The 21,378-nt window shown below is 44.5% G+C and overlaps 1 protein-coding gene across 1 annotated transcript in view; it reads left to right on the top strand.

Annotated features, from left to right (window-relative positions):
- SHQ1 (SHQ1, H/ACA ribonucleoprotein assembly factor) overlaps positions 1-21,378 on the top strand; it is a 162,644-nt gene that overhangs the window by 94,653 nt on the left and 46,613 nt on the right. Inside the window, 1 exon segment of the mRNA XM_038772974.1 lies at positions 8,084-8,204. Coding sequence (XP_038628902.1) covers positions 8,084-8,204 — 121 coding nt within the window.

Raw genomic sequence — 21,378 nt, 5'->3', positions numbered from 1 at the left:
CTACCCAACAACGGGCTCACAGTCTAGAAGGGGGCGGGGAGGGAGACAGACATCGAAACAACATGCGGAGAGGCTTTTGAGGTGTGGGAAGATGTGTGCAGAATGATTATTCAGAAAAATGGTTTGGACATCAGAGTGAAGTATGGACTGGGGTGGGGAGAGACAGGAGGCAGGAAGGTCAGCGAGGAGGCTGATGCACTAATGAAGGTGGGATAGGATAAGTACTCGGATCAATGTGGTAGTGTTTTGGATGGAGAGAAGGTGGTGGATTAGGGTGGATTTTAGTGATGTGAAGGTAGAACTGACAGGATTTCGTGACTGACTAAATATGTAGGTTGAATGAGAGAGATGAGTTGAGGATAATGCCAGGTTACAGGCCTATGAGACTGGGAGGATGGTAGTGGTGTCTAGAGTGATGGGAAAGTCAGTGGGAAGGCAATATGTGTGTTGAATGAGAGCGATGAGACAAGGATAATGCTAAGGTTACAGGTTTGTGAGACAAGGAAGTTGGTAGTGCCATCTACAGTGACAGGAAAGTCATTGAGAGGACAAGGTTTCTATGGGAAGATAAGGAGTTCTGTTTTGGACCTGTTAAGTTTGAGATGTTGGTGGGACATCCAAGTAGAGTTGTCCTGAAGTCAGGAGGAAATGTGAGACTGCAGAAGATGAGAGAAGTTGGGGCTAGAGATGTACATTTAGGGAGTCCTAATAATAATTTTGGTATTTAAGCATTTACTATGTGCAAAGCAGTGTACTAAGCACTGGGGTTGATACACTATAAGGAGATGGGATCAATTCACTGTCCAATATGGGGCTCACAGTATAAGAGGGAGGAAGAACAGACACAAGCGGGTGTGAATAGCTTGCTTGAGGAGTTTGGAAAGGAATGGTGGTAGGGAGATGGGGAGATAAGTGGAGGTGCCATGGGGTCAAGGTAGGGTTTTTTTTTTAAGGATAGGGGATTCGTGGACATGTTGGAAAGCAGTGGGGCAAGGAGCCATTGAAGAGTGAAGCAGCTTGACCTAGTGGATAAAGCACAGGCCTGGGAGTAGGAGGACCTGGATCCTAATCCCAGCCCCGCCACTTGTCTGCTCTGAGACCATGGGCAGGTCACTTACCTTCTCTGTGCCTCAGTTACCTCCTCTTGTCAAATGGGGATTGAGACTGAGCCCCATGGGACATGGACTGTCCAACTGGATTAGCTTGCATTCATTTATCCATTCATTCAATCCCTAGTGCTCAGTACAATGGCTGGAAGACTGAGCTCCTTATCTTCCCTCCCAAACTCTGTCCTCTCCCTGACTTTCCCATCACTGTGGACGGCACTACCATCCTTCCCGTCCCACAAGCCCGCAACCTTGGTGTCATCCTTGACTCCGCTCTCTCATTCACCCTGCATATCCAATCCATCACTAAACCTGCTGGTGTCACCTCTACAACATCGCCAAGGTCCTCCCTTTCCTCTCCAACCAAACCGCTACCTTGTTGGTACAGTCTCTCATCCTATCCTGACTGGATTACTGCATCGGCCTCCTTTCTGATCTTCCATCCTCCTGTCTCTCCCCGCTTCAGTCCATACTTCACTCTATTGCCCGGATTATCTTTCTACAGCCTATCAACCTTCGCTTGAAGCAAAACCTCCTCACTATTGACTTCAAAGCTCTCCATCCCCTCAGCCCCTCCTACCTCATCTCCCTTCTCTCCTTCTACAGCCCAACGTGCACACTCCACTCCTGTGCCGCTAACCTCCTCACTGGGCCTCATTTTCGCCTGTCCTTCCATCGACCCCTGGCCCACATCCTACCTCTGGCCTGGAATGCTCTCCCTCCACACATCCGCCAAACTAGCTCTTATCCTCCCTTCAAAGCCCTACCGAGAACTCCCCTTCTCCAGGAGGCCTTCCCAGACTGAGCCCCCCTTTTCCTCTGCTCCTCCTCCCCTCCCCATCGCCCCCACTCCCTCCCTCTGCACTACCTCCTTCCCCTTCCCACAGCACTTGTGTATATTTGTACATATTTATTACTCTATTCATTTTCTTAGATGTGTATATATCTATAATTCTATTTGTTTTGATGGTATTGACACCTGTCTACTTGTTTTGTTTTGTTGTCTGTCTCCCCCTTCTAGACTGTGAGCCTGTTGCTGGGTAGGGATTGTCTCTATCTGTTGCCAAATTGTACTTTCCAAGCGCATAGTACAGTGATCTGCACACAGTAAGGGCTCAATAAGTATGATTGATTGAATGAATGAATAGTAAGTACTTAACATATACCATAAATATAAAAAATGGAACAGTTGAAGGTGGCAGTCAGGGAGGGGAGAAGGAAGGAGGCAAGTACAACAGCATTTATTAAGAGCCTGCTACCTAGGGTTCTGTACTAGGTATTTGGGAACATCGGTGAACCTAAGTTTCCAACAACTCCAAATGATTATTCTTGACTTGTTTGATGGAATCTCAGGCGAGCAGTGAGCGAGAGAGAGAGAGAGAGAGAAGCAGAAATTCAGAAAAAAAGTTGTCAATATATGAAGTTAATCTCAAAGGTATAATGCTAAATCATTTTGCTTCTCCTGCCTCTGGCCAGAATTATCTAAGGCAGGCGTTGGGAGATAATATTAGCCAAGTTATATTCTTCCATTCAACTTAATACACTGGCAACTTGCTCCAGGGATTGGGAACAAGGAGAGTGACAGACCAGCTTATGCATCCCCCATTGGTCGGGTATCTCTCCCTACCCTCTCCCTACCTGCTTGAGAAGCAGTGTGGCTCAGTGGAAAGAGCCCGGGCTTGGGAGTCAGAGGTTGTGGGTTCTAATCCCGGCTCCACCACTTCTCTGCTGTGTGACTTTGGGCAAGTCACTTAACTTCTCTTTGCCTGAGTTACCTCATCTGTAAAATGGGGATTAAGACTGTGAGCCACATATGGGACAACCTGATTACCTTGTATCTCCCCCAGAGCTTAACAAATACCATCATTATTATTATTATTACCCTCTATTCCCCTGTTCAAACTGGGTGCTTAGTTTTGCCCTCTTCAGGCAGTAGGCAGTAGGAGGCATCACCTCCTTATCCAACTGAAATTGGTGCTTGAACAGCTGAAGTTGAGATCCATCTCTCACCTGTTTCTGATTACTGTTGAGCTGCCTCCAAGATGAACTATGTGGTCTCAACCCCCCCCCCCCCCCCCCGCCGGTTAACGCTAACCCCCCATTGGTTAACGCGAACCCCACCAAAGAGCCTCCTGATCGTAATCTAGAACAGACTGAAGATCATTCCGAACTTGGCTACAACTCCGAAACATAACCACAGGTCAGACTGAAATTAGTGAATGATGTCTTGGCTCTTTTGGAAAGTTGAAAGAAAAAAAAACCTCCTTGATCACAGTCACATTCATGAATATTTATAGAGCATCTCCCATGTATGTAAAATTACAAGTAAAAGACGTGGCCTCTGCTCGCAAGGAGTTGATGACCTAATGGTGGAGACAAGCAGATGGAATTAGGTACAGTGGGAACAGGAGGAAAATATATATGTAACTGATAAAAGTCGAAGTCTGGAAAAATGGAAAGAATGGATAAATGGAGTGTATAAATTGATGTATAAAAGGGCGCTAAGGGTGGACATTGATAATAATAATAATAATGGTGGTATTTAAGTGCTTACTATGTGCCAAGCACTGTTCTAAGCGCTGGGGGAGATACAAAGTAATCAGGTTGTCCCACTTGGGGCTCACAGTCTTAATCCCCATTTTACAGATGTGGGAACTGAGGCACAGAGAAGTGAAGTGACTTGCCCAATGTCACACAGCAGACAAGTGGCCGAGCCAGGATTAGAACCCACAACCTCTGACTCCCAAGCCCGTACTCTTTCCACTGAGCAACGCTGCTTTTCTCAGGAGTTTCTAGAAACTCCCTCCCTTCTTGAGCTGCTACATTCCGGTTTCTGCTCTCTTCCCTCCATTGAGGCAGCTGTCTCCAAGGTCACCAGTGACCTCTTCCTTGCTACATCTGACAGACTCCAGTCCAACTGCATCCTCCTTAACCTCTCAGTTGCCTTGGACACGAGGGACCACTCCTTCCCCCTGTATTTTTACTGATACAGTTCTCCTTATCCTCTGGCTACCCTTCTCAGTCTCTTTTTCCAATTCTTCCCCTACCACTCCCCCGTCAGTTTGAACGCCCCCCACCAGAGCACCTTTCTATGTTCTCTTTTCTTCTTGCCTTCTCCTCTCTTAAGCCTCACTCTCTCAGAGGAGCTCATCTGCTCCTGTGGTTTCAACTACCGCTTCTGTGAAGGTGACTCCGAAATCGGTCACACTAACCTGGCCATTTGTGTCCTCTTGCCGCCAGTGTATTTCTACTTGCATGGGAAGCATCATGGCCTAGTGGAAAACGCATGGGCCTCGAAGTCAGGGGTCCTAGGTTCTATCCCACTTCTGCCACTTGCCTGCTCTGTGACTTGGGGCAAGTCACTTAACTTCTTGGTGCTTCCTCTGGAAAATGGGGATTAAGACTGTGAGCCCCATGTGGGACAGGGACTTTGTCCAACCTGATTATCTTGTTTCTACTCCAGTGCTTAATACAGTGTCTGGCAAATGGTAAACACTTAAAAAAAAAAAAAAGTACCACGTTGAAAATGGAACTTTTCACTTTTCTCCACCTAACTTTCCCATTAGAGTTGATAACACTCCCAACCTGTCTCTGAAGCCTGTAATTCAAGATTATCTTTGACTCCTCTTTGTCCTTTTATAATCTCCTATCTGTAAACTACTTTTGTGTCTCTCCCCTGACAGATTGTTGACTCCCTTTTGGCAGGGATTGAGTTTACTAAGTCTATTGTACTTTGCCAAACACTTAGTGCAATGCTCTGCACACAGTAGAACAAGCCATTGATTGTCACAGACTATGCAGTGATGTGTATAAATTATTTCTTCATGGACCAAATGAGAGTCACTTAGGTCCAGGAAATTCATTGAAATTATGTAGCCTTCTTAATCCTTCAGTTATTGTCTGATTTTTCCCATCCTTTAGCTGCAATAAGATCCCCCGGCGTTCCATTAGAAGATTGTCAGTTGTTTACAGTGCCTCTATTACAGAGCAGTAGTTCCCTTGTCCTATTTATTGCTTGTATGTGTAAAATCTGTAAGGAGTTCATGGCCAAATTTGGGGGAGGACCTGGAAGTCACTTAAATTCTGGATGGCCACACTTCAATAGCAGTGATTTCTGAGTGTATGAAATAAAAGCTCGGGAGACAAGCCTTTCTCAGAATTGCTGATAATAGTAACGGCTTCTCCAAGAGGCCTTCCCCAATTAAGCCGTCATTTCCCCTACTCCCTCTCCCTTCTGCATTTGCACTTGGATTTTTTTTTAATGGTATTTGTTAAGTGTTTACTCTGTGCCAGGCACTGTACTAAGCACTGGGATAGGTACAGGCTAATCAGGATGGACACAGTCCATGTCCCACATGGGGCTCCAGTCTTAATTCCCATTTTACAGATGAGGTAACTGAGGCACAGAGAAGCGAAGCAACTTGCCCAAGGTCACACAGCAGACAAGTGGCGGAGCTGGGTTTAGAACCCAGATCATTTTTTTATATTTTTTATGGTAGTTGTTAAATGCTTACTCTGTGCCAGGCACTGTACTAAGTGTTGGGTAGGTACAAGGTTATCAGGTTGGACACAGTCCTTGTCCCGCATAGGGCTCACAGTCTTAATCCCCATCTTACAGATGAGGGAACTGAATCACAGAGAAGTGGTGACTTGCCCAAGGTCACACAGCAGACCAGTGGTGAAGCTGAGATTAGAACCCAGGTCCGTCTGACTCCCAGGCCCGTGTTCTGTCCTTGAGTCAAGCTGCTTCTCTTGCATCCTACAGTCACCCGACCCTGAGCACCACGGAACTTATGGTACATGTCCATGATTTATTTGTATTTATGTCTGTATTCGCTTTTACACTGTAAACTCTTTGTGGGCAGGGAATGTTTCTACCAATTCTGTTGCATTGTACTCTCTCAAGCACTTAGCACAGTGCTGTGCACACACTAAGTGCTCAGTCAATACAATTGATTGATTGACAGCCTGCCTGAAAGAGGACATCATTAATAACCTCTCCAGGGCAGACATCAAGCTTCCTCATTCTGTGATTCTATTGTACGTAGGATGGTGATCTGCAGATAGTAGGTGCTCAGTAATATTAATAAGCGTTTATGGGCCAAGCACTGTACTGAGCACTGGAGTAGATACAAGCTAATCAGGTCCCACATGGGGCTCACAGTCTAAGTAGATGGGGGAACAGGTGTTGAATCCCCATTTTGCGGATGAGGGACTACGAGAGATTGAAAGGGAGCAGCCAGGTTGAGGGAAGGGGAGATGGGATTTTTTTATTTCTTCTTCTTAGGAAGATGCCTGATGGCTGGCTTGTGCTTCAAGCAGGCTGGGTGATGTTGGGGAGATGACTCTTGCCCTGTTGGCTCAGTCGGTCACTGCAGCCTTCAAGGCATAGTGGATGGAGCGTGGGCCCAGGGGTCAGAAGATCATGGGTTCTAATCCTGGCTCTGCCACGTGTCTGCTGTGTGACCTTGAGCAAGTCACTTGACTTCTCTGGGCTCAGTTACCTCATCTGTAAAATGGGGCTTGAGACTGTGAGCCCCACATGAGACAGAGACTCTTTCCAACCCGATTTGCTTGTATCCATCCCAGCTCGTAGTACAGTGCTTGGCACATAGTAAGCGCTTAACAAATACCACAATTTGCCCATTAGAAAATTTGGGTTTAGCACCCTTGCTTGGTTTAGCCAGTTCCGGCTTCCAAGGACAATAATAATGTTAATTATGTGATCTTGGGCAAATCACTTCTCTGTACCTCAGTTACCTCAGCTGTAAAATGGGGATTCAGTGCCTGCCCTTCAATTTAGACTGTGAGCCCCATGTTGGACAGGAACTGTGTCTGACCTGATTAACTTGTATCTACCCCAGAGCTTGACACAATAGTAAGTGCTTAACAAATACTGTCATTATTATAATAATGATACCACTGGGTTCTGCTGAATTGGGTAGTTCCAATTCTCAAGTACTCCATTTCTTTCCCATCTTGTTTTTCAACTTCCCACAAGTGACAATAGCTCAGGTTAATTCACCAGGATGATCTGCTTAATAAAAGCACCTGGCTTTTCAGAATTGTTTAATCAGCTTCCCTCCCTTGGTACCAGAGACAACATTTTCTGTGGTCCTTCATCCAGTTTAATTGCAGAATGCTTTTTGTTGTCTGTGTCTTTTGCTGTTTTGCATCCCTTTTTGTTGGTTTAGCTAATAAAATTTCTCACTACAAGTCTATTAATTCTTTAGTGATCTGGTGAAATTTCTACTTTTTGTAATGTTTTCCATTTTCCCTTGCGGTCTCTGATGAATTTATTCTGGGTTTCGTCAACTTGGCATTTTGTGACCCATCTTGCCTTCTACCTTTTTATGAATTAAGCCAAAGCTTTCATTGAAATGAATTTCTCTAGTACATTACATGAAGAGTAAAATGATTCTAAATTGAACCATTAAAGGTCCGATTTTACAGCTTTCAGTTTCTTCTAAAATAAGTTAATTTGAAATCTTAGAAGGATCTCTTCACTTACAGGAGGGTATTTATTGCTTACTGATAAAATGACTCTGTTTTCAAGTTTATTTGCAGAGTTAGAGATTCGACATTTAAAGTGTGTGTCTTACCTGTCTAGAAAATGAAACAAGAAATCTCCACTGTTAAAAGTATACTAATTGATGTAGATTTTATGGAATAGGTCAGGACATTAACTCAAGTTAAATCTGAACACCTTTAAATGTTCACTTTAATTTGAAATTGATTCACCATTTCTCAATTTACCTGCTGAATTTCTTATCTGGCAATCAATATCAGAATTAAATGGGTATGTAGTGTTAGGCAAGGCGTGGTTATGGGGAAAAAAGGGAAAGATTTATTTTTGAAGATTCAGCACTGGAACTTCAGGGGTTTAATAAAGACCATAGTAGTGTGCAATGAGTCAACCCTGGTGGATTATTTGTATTCATAACACTAATCTACAATTGTATTTTCTAATATTTTAGGTAAAAGTGCCATCTTAAAGTGTCTCTTGGACATTCACAAAATTTTTCAAGAAAATGATCCTGCATATATTCTCAATGACCTCTATATCTCAGACTACTGTATTTGGATTCAGAGAGCCAAGTAAGTTTGAAGTTACATTTCTTAATGCACATACACAGATGAAATGCCATTGTATTTGAGGTGTCATTTCAAGCTTCCCAGAGGAAGGGTAAGTGCAGTGACTCTATAAATGAGGGGGTGACTATTCTTTAAAAAAAAAAAAAAACCCAAATCCCCACAAAACTTGCCCTGCCCCAGGGCACATTTGATGTCTCATTATGAAGTCCTGACATCAAATGCAGCTCCAGTTTCTTGCAGAAGAATGAGAGTTGAGGAGTTTGGGGGAAGTCTTATACCTTACGTATGTTTCTGGAAACTTTAGTAGGCCTAGTTTATAGCAAGCTCAGAGGCCATCTTGTGGAAATAAGACCTGAGGGTGACCATTCCAAGAAGCACTTGGGAGTTAGAGTTTTGAGACATTCCATAAACCCCAGATAGGATGCTTGAAGAGCCGGAGTTTACAGGACTGTCCTCTTACGTAATGTAATAGGGAATAATGAAATTTAGAAGCCTGTGTCTGTTTACTAAAGGAATGAGATTCACAGGACAGGAAGGGGTTTTTCATGGCTAATAGCATTGCTATTGGGTACATATCAGCCCAATTAGTGCCTGAAACATCTTCAAATAACCAAGACAAATATGGTTCAGTTGGTCATTTCTACCTTAAACGAAGCAGTGAATTGCATGTGACCAGCCTTCATTGTTACTTCTCAGTGTCAACTCCCTCAAGGTGATAATCTGAAAATAGTTCATCCAAACAGTATTTATTTGGACATAGCAGTGGGATGTACCTTGTGCAGGTCTGTGGATGCAATAAATCATTGGAACTTTAAACCCGCAAACTTATGATTAATCGGACCCAAAAAGAAAAATATAAGCATTTCTGTCAGGGGTGCCAGCTTCCCATTTTGCATCTGGGGGTGAACTGTAGGGTTGGATTTGGAGGGTCTTGGGGCTTTGAGGGGGCATCACTTCCCAAAATGGAAGACCGTCTGCGACAAGAGAAGGCCCAAGAGACCCTACCTAGCAGACTCTGGAGTTCAAAGGGGGCTAAAGGGCCTCCAGCTCACACTCAGAGGTTCCACCTGGCTGTCTGGCCAGGACCCCAAAGCCCAGGAGAGGCAGAGCCAGTACTTGGGTAGCCGTCTGCTGACAGGCAGGCCTATAAAATGTGCAGCTCACATCTCTTGCTCTAAGTAGCATGGCCTAGTGACAAGAGCACGGAATTGGGAGTCAGAGGATGTGGGTTCTAATTCCGGCTCCACCACTTGTCTGCTGTGGGACCTTGGGCAAGTCACTTCACTTCTCCAGAGCTCCGTTACCTCATCTGTAAAATGGGAATTAAGACTGTGAACCCCATGTGGCACAACCTGATTACCTTGTACCTACCCCAGCGCTTGGTATGTAGTAAGTGCTTAACAAATACCTTAATAATAATAATAATAATAATAATTATTATTATTATTATTATTATTATTATTATTAAGGGGCAAGGAGAACTGTCTACCCTACCCAGTAAAGCTGTGAGGACCATGATAGCTTTGCCCCCACTCTCTCAATTTTGTGGGACCAGTGACACCATCCGTGTCCCTCCCCTCCCCCCCCCCCATCCCTTCATGAAGCTGGCACTGTTGAACGGTGTACATCATTTAGGGTAAGAAGAAAGCCCTATGGATTTCCAGTCAGTCGATATTTAATGAGCCCTTACCATGTGCAGAGCACTGTACTAAGTACTTGGGAGAGTATAATACCACAGAATTAACAGACATGTTCCCTGTCCCAAATGACCTTATAGTCTAGAGGGGGAAACGGACATTAATGTATCAGTATATTTGTAGTAACATTTGTTGTGGGCATGGAGCAGGTCTACCAACTCTAATGCATTGTACTTTCCCGAGCACTTAGTATAGTGCCCTGCGCACAGTAAGTGCCAGATAAATGCTGTTGTTTGAACGTATTTTAATGTTAAATCATAAAAATCACTTGCTACTGAGAATAGTATAAGGAAGGATCATGGTTAAGTACCAAGTATTTTATATTCAGCGTTTTTATGTTTTTTGGCACATTTTCTACAGAGCATATATTTCTGAAATGGGTGATTGGGGTAATAATAACAATGACAATAATAATGATACCAATAATTGGAATATTAAGTGCTTACTATGTGATAAGCACTGGGATAAATACAAGATAGGTCAGACCCAGTCCCTGTCCCACATGTTACTGATAGTATAAGGGGGAAAGAGAATGGGTGTTTAATCCCAAGAAACTGAGGTGCAGATGTTAAATCACTTGTCCAAGGTCACACAGCAGGCAAATTGGGGATCCAGGATTAGAACCCAGGCGTCCTATGCTCTTTCCACTAGGCCACGGAAGGGAAAGGCCAAATGTATTGTGGCAAATTTTGCAGCCAAGTAACCAGTGGGAGAAAAGATTTTTATTGTATGTCTACGATGTACCAGAAGCATCACAGTCAATGGCATTTATTGAGCGCTTACTATGTGCAGAGCACTGTAATAAGCGCTTGGGAGAGTTCAATACAGCAGAATTAGTGGACACGTCCCCTGCCCATAACGAGCTTACATGTACCAAGTCTCCCTGGCTTCAGTAATGTATTCCCATAAAAGAAATTGTGGAGCATATATTTGTTAGAATAGGTCATTGCTGCTACATATGTAGAAAATGCTGTGGCACTACTGATTATACTTAATGGCGAGGCTGGTTATAGTCATGCAAAAATTGAAGGTCTTTGGAGTAAAGAGAAAAGTGTGTCTTGAATAGCTTTAAGTAACTTTCAATTTTTAATTGGAGGGAGACATTATCTTACAAAATATCCCAATAAAGTGGGTTACGCTATACTGCAGAAAATGCTCAGGGAATGCCGAAGACGACTTATAGTAATGTACAGCAGGTGGTGTCAACATTTATGTTGATGAGCCAGATTCAGCCAGATGGAAAATTGTTTCTTTAACCCCTGAGGTCATAATGGCATGTCATCACTTCATTTGATCCTTCTGCTAATTGAGCTTATCAAACACCGTGCTGCCAATTCCTGTTACTGCTTTTTTATAATGAAATTAAATTTTAATTTGTCTGTTCATGCTTTCTGTTTTTAGGTCAAGGATTTTATAAATTGTCTTAATCCAGATGCGAGATAACATGCTTGTACCCTATTTAGTTTAGCCCTTGGTTCATTTGTTCGTGACTTCCCTAGTTATCTGTAGACAGGAGATCATATTTCATTAAAACAGATTGATATGTACTTTCAAATTGATGTGCAGATAATCAAGACCTACCTTTTCCATTTTTCAAAATTTCCCTTAGTTTACAAAGTGTAAGAGGGAATTAAATTCCAGGTGTCTTAAGTGTTAACAGTTGTTTCGATTAAAGGGGAGATACCTATTCCAAAAAAAAAAACCAACCCTATCAATCTGAGCGACACCCCCCCACACCCCACCAACGTTCATTTAATTGCTCGGAGCCTGGAGCATATAAATAAGGGCCCTTCCTCTCTGACAGAGAATTATTATAATTAGAGAGCAGAGTTACCGTAATCATTTTAAATCTGAATAAGGGTCTTTGACATTTCATTCTGCTTGTGCTACCATTCGTTATCAGGTATCTTCCATTCACCAACAGTTTTCAAACATGGAAACAATAGACTCTGTCCTTGTCCTTTTTTTTTCTTTCATAGTGATAGAGAGGTATGGTTGGTATTTTTTGATGAACAGGACCTGGACCCCTGAGGTCTTAAAGTTTCACCTGAAGTGCTCTCTCGCACAACATGAGCACCCTCCCGAGTCCCCGCCCCGAAATCCTCTCGGATACAAATGAGCAGAACAGTAGCAGCCAGAGCAGATGAGGGCAGAAATTGCTGCCAGTATTTGCTAACTCTTCAAAGCGTTCCTTCGGGGCCTATTTCTTACTGTACTTGGAATAATTCAGTACAACAGAATTAGCAGACACTGCCCATTTCAAGCTTACATAATAATGATGATGATGATGGTATTTGTTAAGCACTTCGTGCCAGGCACTGTACTAAGCACTGCGGGGGGATACGAGCTCGTCGGGTTGGATACAGTCTCTTGTCCCATGAGGGGCTCACAGTCTCAATCCCCATGTTAGAGATGGGGTAACTGACTTACCAAAGGTGACACAGCAGACTAGTGGCAGAGCCGGGATTAGAACCCATGACCCTCTGACTCCCAGGCCCGTGCTCTATCCACAGTACCATGCTGCTTCTCATGAACTAAGTCTCCCTGGTTTCAGTAACATGTTGCCATAAAAGAGTTTGTGAAGCAGTGGCCTGAACTCCAAGGAGCTTGGCAGCGCTAGCAGCAGCAAGATCAGTGATATTTATTGAGCTATTGCTGTGTGCAGAGCACTGTACTAAGCACTTGGGAGAGTACAATATAACAGAGTTGGTAGACACGTTCCCTGCTCACAACTTCTCTTGTACTCAGCTTTTCGGTTCTCGCCCAGTGACATTTTAAAGTGAATGCAGAGTTGTCCTCCTTTCCTTGGCTGACGATCTCGGCAGTGAAGAATCTAAGAGCTGCAGTGCTGGGGGATTTTGGCCAAGAACAGGTTGGCCTAGTGGAAAGAGCCCGGGCTTGGATGTCAGAAGGACCTGGGTTCCAATTCCGGCTCTGCCACATGTCTGCTGCATGACCTTGGGCAAGTCACTTAACTTCTCTGTACCTCAGTTACCTCATCTGTAAAATAGGGATTAAGACTCTGAGCCCCATGTGAGACAGGGACTGTGTCTGACCTGATTAACTTGTAGCTATCCCAGGGCTTAGGACACTGCTTGGCACATAGTAAGCCCTGAACAAATGCCATAATAATAAGAAGATCAATAATAATAACAAGCTAGGTCATGGGGCAGGAGCTTCTATGGCCGTAAATCCATAACTTCTCAAAGAAGAGCCATGTGGTTCTAACCTTTTTCACTGGTTTTGTTGGTAAGTCCTTTGCTTTGTAGCTGAGCAGCGTGAGCACAGTTGATTGGGAGATTAGCAACCAATCAGCCAATCGTATTCATTGAGTGCTTTCTGGGTGCAGAGCACTGTACTAAACGCTTGGGAGAGTACAGTACAACAGTGTAACAGACACGTTCCCTTCTACAATGAGCTTACAGTTTAGGGATGGAGACAGACATTAGTATAAATCAATAAATTACACATATGTATGCAAGTGCTGTGGGATGAATAAAGGAAGTATAGTGAGGATGACACATAAGAGAGTGGAAGAAAAGGGAAAAAGGGGTTAGGAAAGGCCTCTTGGAGGAGATGTGTCCTCAATAAGGCTTTGAAGGAGGGGAGAGCAATTGTCTGTTGGATAGAATCATAATAACTGTAAGTATTTAAGTGCTACTATGTGCCAGGCACTGTACTAAGTGCTGGAGTGGATACAAACAAATCAAGTTGGACACGGTTCCTGTCCCACATGGGGCTCACAGTCTCTCAATCCCCATTTTCCAGATGAGGTAACTGAGGCCCAGAGAAGTGAAGTGACTTGCCTAAGGTCACACAGCAGACAAGTGGATCAGAACCCACAACCTTCTGACTCCCAGCCCCGTGCTCTATCCAGTACGCCATGATACGTAGGGGAAGGCGCTCCCGGCCAGCAGCAGGATGTGGGTGAGAGGTTGGCGGCGAGATAGACGAGATCGAGGCACAGTGAGGAAGTGAGCACTAGAGGAGCACAGTGTGCTGGCTGGGTTGCAGTAGGACAGTAGCGAGGTGAGGTATGAGGGGCCAAGGATATAAGCTACTGCCTCGCCAACCCCTAGCTTGGGGAACCAAGCTACCTCTGCTCAGCCAGCAGCCAAATTCCCTCTAGTAAGTAAAAAAAAAAAACCCTGGTGGGGACTGTCCAGGAAGATAGCAGTCCAGATGAGTGGAAAGAACGGGACTTTTCCGAGCCTTAAACCCCTTCCTCCAATCCCTCCGAGATACCGTTTTGCTCGGGAGCCAGGGAAAGGATTCCAAGGTGGAAGTTAGATGGATATTGATGGACACGGAGAGAAGGAAGGAGACTGGGAAAAATCTTCTTTGAAAGTGACAGAGTATAAGGGAAGGAGCCAGCCTGGATCATGCTAGTGAAACAGCTGAGAGTGGCTTTTTTTTTTAATGGCATTTGTTAAGCACTTACTATATGCCAGGCACTGTACTAAGCACTGGGCAGATACAAGCTAATTAGGTTGGACACAGTCCATGTCCTACGTGGGGCTCAGAGTCTTAGTCCCCATTTTACAGATTGTTCTACAGTAGGTAACAGGCACAGAAACTAAGTGACTTGCCCAAGGTTATGAAGCGGGAAAGTGGTGGAGCTGGGATTAGAACCCAGATCCTTTTGACCCCCAAGCTTGTGCTCTATCTACTAGGTTATGATGCTTCTCCTTTACTACTTCACCCTGCACCTCTGCCGGGTGATGAGGGGAATGTGGAATTGATTCTGACTTGGAACTCCCTTCCCCTTCGTATCCAACGGACAATCTCTCTCCCCACCTTCAAAGCCTTATTAGAAGTACATCTGCAAGAGGTGTTCCCTGGCTAAGGTCTCATCTTCTACTTCTTTTCGCACTGCCCTTGTACTTACAATACACCCTTTATTCACCCCACCCTCAACCCCACAGTACTTATGTACAGATCTGTAATTCATTTATATTAATGTCTGCCTCCCCCTCTAAACTGTAAGGCTGTTGTGGGCAGGGAACGTGTCTACCAACCCTGTTCTTTTGTACTCTCGCAAGCACTTAGGACAGCGCCCTGCACACAGTAAGTGCTTAATACTGATCATTGATCGATCAGTATTGGATTTTTTAGAGATAAATAGTTCAACTCTCCTACTCTAAATTGCTGTAAATAATTTGTATGATTTCACAGTCGTGACTTTCTAGATTTTTTCACACTTTTTTCTGCTTGGAATCATTTTTGTATTAGTTGTATTGGTCACTGTTGCACAGGATTTGATAAGTAGATTTAGAAAATACCATGTTTTCTTCCTTGCTATTCTCGAATATCTTGAAGTTTATTCGTCGCTCCTCTTTGCCACAGCTCAGGGGATGTGACAGTGCCCCTCAAATTGTTAAAGGAACCAAAGAAAACCTAAAACTCCAGGTTGAAAAATAACTTGTTCCAGGCTTTAGTGAGGCTCCCAAGAGAAGGTAATGCTACCTATTCTGAGTCTAGAGCACTCCCCGGAAGTTGGAGATCAAGGGGCTTCCAGCTCTGGAAAGGGTGTTTTTGACAATGACAAAGCTGTTTTAGAAATACTTGAATCTAGAGCTGATTAGTGCTTATGTGCATTAGCAATATTGGAAAACTACCTGGAGCTGGGTTTTAATCAGGATTTTTTCTTTAATTCATCCTCATTATATGCCTGAAATGATATTGTCCATCTTTTATAGGCGTGGAAGCTGGGAATAAGCAACTTGTCCGGTTCTATAGCAGTTCATGAAAGAGCCAAAGAACTAGAACTCATTCCCTTTTGTAGTTTGTATTGTTTGCTGATTCTTTTCATTACTGCCATCGTAGTCCCCGTTTTTTTCTAGAATAATTCAGCGGTATTAAATATCAATCTGTTTTAAACGAATGGAGAGTTAACTTTAAAGGAAATTGTCAAGCATTCTGTATATGTAAAACATCAAAGACATCCCAAGTAACAGGTGTGTGTTTCAAAGTAAATGAAATTATATTTGGTAAGCCATTTATGCTGGCCTGATAGTTGGCTTTATATTTTTATTATTTTTGATGAAATCTATCAATATTAATAATAATAGTAACTGTGGAATTTGTCAAGTGCTTATTATGTGCCAGGCACTGTTCTAAGCACTGGGGTAGATACAAGATAATCGGGTAGGACTCAGTCCCTGTCGCACATGGGGCTCACAGTCTTAATCCCCATTGAGGAAACTGAGGCACAAAGAAGTTAAGCATTCATTCATTCATTAATTCAATCATATTTATTGAGCACTTACTGTGTGCAGAGCACTGTACTAAGCGCTTGGGAAGTACAAGTTGGCAACACATAGAGACGGTCCCTACCCAACTGTGGGCTCACAGTCTAGAAGGGGGAGACAGAGAACAAAACAAAACATATTAACAAAATGAAATAAATAGAATAGATATGTACAAGTAAAATAAATAAATAGAGTAATAAATACGTACAAACATATATACATATATACAGGTGCTGTGGGGAAGGGAAGGAGGTAAGGCGGGGGGAGGTGTGGAGGGGGAGAGGAAGGAGGGGGCTCAGTCTGGGAAGGCCTCCTGGAGGAGGTGAGCTCTCAGTAGGGCCTTGAAGGGAGGAAGAGAGCTAGCTTGGCAGATGTGGGGAGGGAGGGCATTCCAGGCCAGGGGGATGACGTGGGCCGGGGGTCGACGGCGGGACAGGCGAGAATGAGGCACGGTGAGGAGATTAGCGGTAGAGGAGAGGAGGGTGCGGGTTGGGATGTAGGAGGAGAGAACGGAGGTGAGGTAGGAGGGGGCGAGGTGATGGAGAGCCTTGAAGCCGAGGGTGAGGAGTTATTGCCTGATGCGTAGGTTGATTGCTAGCCATTGGAGATTTTTAAGGAGGGGAGTAACATGCCCAGAGCGTTTCTGGACAAAGACAATCCGGGCAGCGGCGTGAAGTATGGATTGCAGTGGGGAGAGACAGAAGGATGGGAGATCGGAGAGGAGGCTGATACAGTAATCCAGACGGGATAGGATGAGAGCTTGAACGTGCAGGGTAGCGGTTTGGATGGAGAGGAAAGGGCGGATCTTGGCAATGTTGCAGTGGTGAGACCGGCAGATTTTGGTGACGGATTGGATGTGAGGGGCGAACGAGAGAGCGGAGTCGAGGATGACACCAAGGTTGCGGGCTTGTGAGATGGGAAGGATGGTAGTGCCGTCAACAGTGATGGGAAAGTCAGGGAGAGGGCAGGGTTTGGGAGGGAAGACAAGGAGTTCAGTCTTGGACAGGTTGAGTTTTAGGTGGTGGGCAGACATCCAAATGGAGATGTCCTGAAGGCAGGAGGAGATGCGAGCCTGGAGGGAGGGGGAGAGAGCAGGGGCAGAGATGTAGATTTGGGTGTCATCAGCGTAGAGATGATAGTTGAAGCCATGGGAGCGAATGAGGTCACCAAGGGAGTGAATGTAGATCGAGAACAGAAGGGGACCAAGAACTGAACCTTGAGGAACCCCTACAGTAAGGGGATGGGAGGGGGAGGAGGAGCCTGCAAAGCAGGCTTGCCCAAGGTGACACAGCAGGCAAGTGGCCCCCTGTGGACCAACCTGATCACCTTATCACCTCCCCAGCACTTAGAACAGTGCTTTGCACATAGTAAGCGCTTAATAAATACCATCAAAAAAAAAAGTGGTGGAGCCAGAATTAGAACCCAGGTCCTTCTGACTTCCAGACCCGTGCTCATATCCACTAGGCCACAGGTCATTCTGGATGATGATAAGATTTTGGGAAAAGGACTCTTGGGTTATGTAAAACGTGTTATGTACATGCCAATTTGGATCTATTTGTTTGGTTGCATATACAATATAAGGGAATTACTTAGCTGTGTGCCATATCACCCATAGTTCATCAGTGCCCACCAAATATTGTACTTCATTATATTTCAATTAAGTTGTTGATTGATCTTATTAAAGGTGCTTCTGAACATTTAGAGCATATAGGCATGCTGTATATCTATCTCTCTATATATGCACACACATATATAAACTCTCTAGAGAGAGATTGGGATAGTTATGTGTATCTTTATACTTAGATGGATATAACATGCCTATCGAGATTTCTTTTGCTCAAAATACTCAGAAACACCTTTACTAAGTTAAATCAACATAGATATATATTTTGGGATACTTAGAATTCTACTGTAACCCAAAGATTTTTTTAACTTCTAAATGCCACAGTCCTTGAGACTTTTTGAATATGCAACTACTAATTACAGACCTTAGTTTTAGAATGTTATCTAAAAGCATAAATGCACCTTATACAAATGTGGTGTAATACTATTAATTGATGATGTTTTGTTGTTGTTGTCTTCTGCTGTCTAATCGTGTCCAACCCATATTGACGCCACAGACGCAACATATCTCCCCCAGAACACCCCACTTCCACCTGCAATTGTTCTGGTAGTGTATCATGATGATGATGATGGTATTTGTTAAGTGCTTACTATGTGCCAAGCACTGTTCTAAGCACTGGAGTAGATACAAGGTAATCAGGTTGTCCCACGTGGGGCTCACAGTCTTAATCCCCATTTTATTGTGCACTCTGAGCCGCAAGGAGCCAGAGATTCTCCTCCTGGCATTTGGATTGGCTCCCTTTTTCACCCTTCGCTCAGTTAAAACAGCACATATGTACGTATCCATAATTGATTTATTTCTATTAATTGCTGTCCTCAACTCTAGACTGTAAGCTCCTTGTGAGCAGGGAATGCACCTACCAACTCTGTTGTGTTGAACTCTCCCAAGTGCTTAGTATAGGGCTCTGTATACAGTAAGCACTCAGTAAATACCACAGAATGATTGATTGCTCCTCTAGCCACAGCAACCTACTGAGCTTTGGTTTTCTCCTCATGTTTCATTTCCTCTTATGTATCATGACTTAAATTCATGTGGAATCTTCTGAGAAACTTGAATCAATCAATCAATCATATTTATTGAGCGCTTACTGTATGCAGAGCACTGTACTAAGCGCTTGGGAAGTACAAGCTGGCAACATATAGAGACAGTCCCTACCCAACAGTGGGCTCACAGTCTAGAAGGGGGAGACAGAGAACAAAACCAAACATATTAGCAAAATAAAATAAATAGAATAGATATGTACAAGTAAAATAAATACATAGAGTAATAAATATGTACAAACATATATACATATATACAGGTGCTGTGGGGAAGGGAAGGAGGTAAGACGGGGGGATGGAGAGGGGAACAAGGGGGAGAGGAAGGAGGGGGCTCAGTCTGGGAAGGCCTCCTGGAGGAGGTGAGCTCTCAGTAGGGCCTTGAAGGGAGGAAGAGAGCTAACTTGGCGGATGGGCAGAGGGAGGGCGTTCCAGGCCAGGGGGATGCCGGGGGTCGACAGCGGGACAGGCGAGAATGAGGCACGGTGAGGAGATTAGCGGCAGAGGAGCGGAGGGTGCGGGCTGGGCTGTAGAAGGAGAGAAGGAAGGTGAGGTAGGAGGGGGCGAGGTGATGGAGAGCCTTGAAGCCAAGGGTGAGGAGTTTCTGCCTGAAGTATACAGAAGGCTTCTATTTGACCTTGGGCAGGTCACTTCCTTGGGCAGGTCACTTCACTTCTGTGCCTCAGTTCCCTCATCTGTAAAGTGGGGATGAAGATTGGGATGGTGCCCAACCTGATGAGTTTGTATCAACCCCAGCACTTAGTACAGTGCCTGGCACATAGTAAGCGCTTAAGAAAAATGTTTTTTTTTGTGTGTTTTTTTTGTAAAAAAAAGTTTGAAAGTTGGAGAGGGGTTTGCTTCGCTGGATCCCGTAGGTTTGGATTTGACCTGGCTGTGAGACTCTCTTGGAGGGTTAGAATCAGTCCAGTTTGGTGTGGAATCATCATGGAATAGAGATGAGATTCAGGCAGCAGCAGGGTAAGGCCTAGGCCTGCAAGGTCTTAGGGGGCCCATGTGCACATCTTTTACCACTCTCACACCTTTCCCTCGAAGCATTCATCAAAAAAAAAATTGCAGGCACGGTCTGTTGAATTGGGATGAGCTGGCAGTATTTGGGCAGTGAATAGCAGGAAGCAGGGTGACAGCAGGGTTGGGCGATGATGGACCAAGATCTAGCTGGAAATACTGCCCTGAGGTGCGACTAAGGCAACCAGGAAATAGAGGGTCCCTGCCGCTTCCCTACAGCAACCGTAATAGTGATAATAGCTGCAACCAGGACTTCCTTTCCCAGGGTGACAGTAGGTTGGATAAGGAAGGTAGCAATGAGGCCTGGGAAAAACTGTGGCCTAGTGGATAGAGCCCGGGCCCGAGAGTCAGAAGGACCTGCGTTCTAATCCTGGCTCTGCCACTTGTCTGCTCTGTGACCTTGGGCAAGTCACTTCCCTTCTCTGTGCCTCAGTTCCCTCATCTGTAAAATGGGGATGAAGAATGGGGGCTCCATGTGGGCCAGGGATGGTGCCCAACCTGATGAGTCTGTATCTGTCCCAGCGCTTAGTGCAGTGCCTGGCACTGAATTCTGTGCCTCAGTTTCCTCATTTGTAAAATGGGGGTGAAGACTGGGATCCCCCTGAGGGACATGGACTCTGTTCAACCTGATTGCCTTCTATCTACCCCAGCACTTAGAACAGTGCCTAGCATAGAGTGAGTATTTAACAAATACCATTAAAAAAAAACACCCCAAAATCTGAGCTATGATGTTATCCCAGCATGGCTCAGTGGAAAGAGCACAGGCTTTGGAGTCAGAGGTCATGGGTTCAAATCCCGGCTCCACCAATTGTCAGCTGTGTGACCTTGGGCAAGTCCCTTGGCTTCTCTGGGCCTCAGTTACCTCATCTGTAAAATGGGGATTAAGACTGTGAGCCCCCCGTGGGACAACCTGATTACCTTGTAACCTCCCCAGCACTTAGAACAGTGCTTTGCACATAGTAAGTGCTTAATAAATGCCATCATTATTATTATTATTATTATTATTATTATTATTGTCCCAGGCTTACAGGTTGTGGGAGGAGGAGGAGGAGGCAAATAGAGAGGAAAGAAGACCAGTTTACTACCCCCTCTAGACATGGGCAGGGACCATGTCCACTGACTCTCTTGTATTGTACTCTCCCAAGCGCTTAGTACAGTGCTCTGCCCACAGTAATCACTCAATAAATACTATTGATTGTTTGATGAATCCAAGGAATGGAGTAGGAAAAGTGGCTAAAACAAAGGATTTGAGTTCTGTTCAGTAACCCTGTCGTCCTAATCCTCAATGGCATTTATTGAGTGTCAACTGTGTGCAGAGCACTGTACAGGCACAGAGCAGGCACTCAGCAACCAGCAAGAGAAGTAAAGGACCTGGTCCCCACCCTTGAGGAGTTTACCATCGAAGGGGAGCCTGCTAATCTTATAAGATGTTAATGAACAAGAACTCGCCAAAGGACTGCCTCAGAAATGCCTAAGTCTTCAACAAAATTGCAATTCTGGGCCGGTCTTTATTCAGGGGGTCTTTTGAGCTTGTCCAGGCCA

The sequence above is a fragment of the Tachyglossus aculeatus genome, chromosome X1 (genome assembly GCF_015852505.1).
Source record: "Tachyglossus aculeatus isolate mTacAcu1 chromosome X1, mTacAcu1.pri, whole genome shotgun sequence".
Lineage (NCBI taxonomy): Eukaryota > Metazoa > Chordata > Mammalia > Monotremata > Tachyglossidae > Tachyglossus > Tachyglossus aculeatus.
This window is presented reverse-complemented; position numbering and strand designations above follow the sequence as displayed.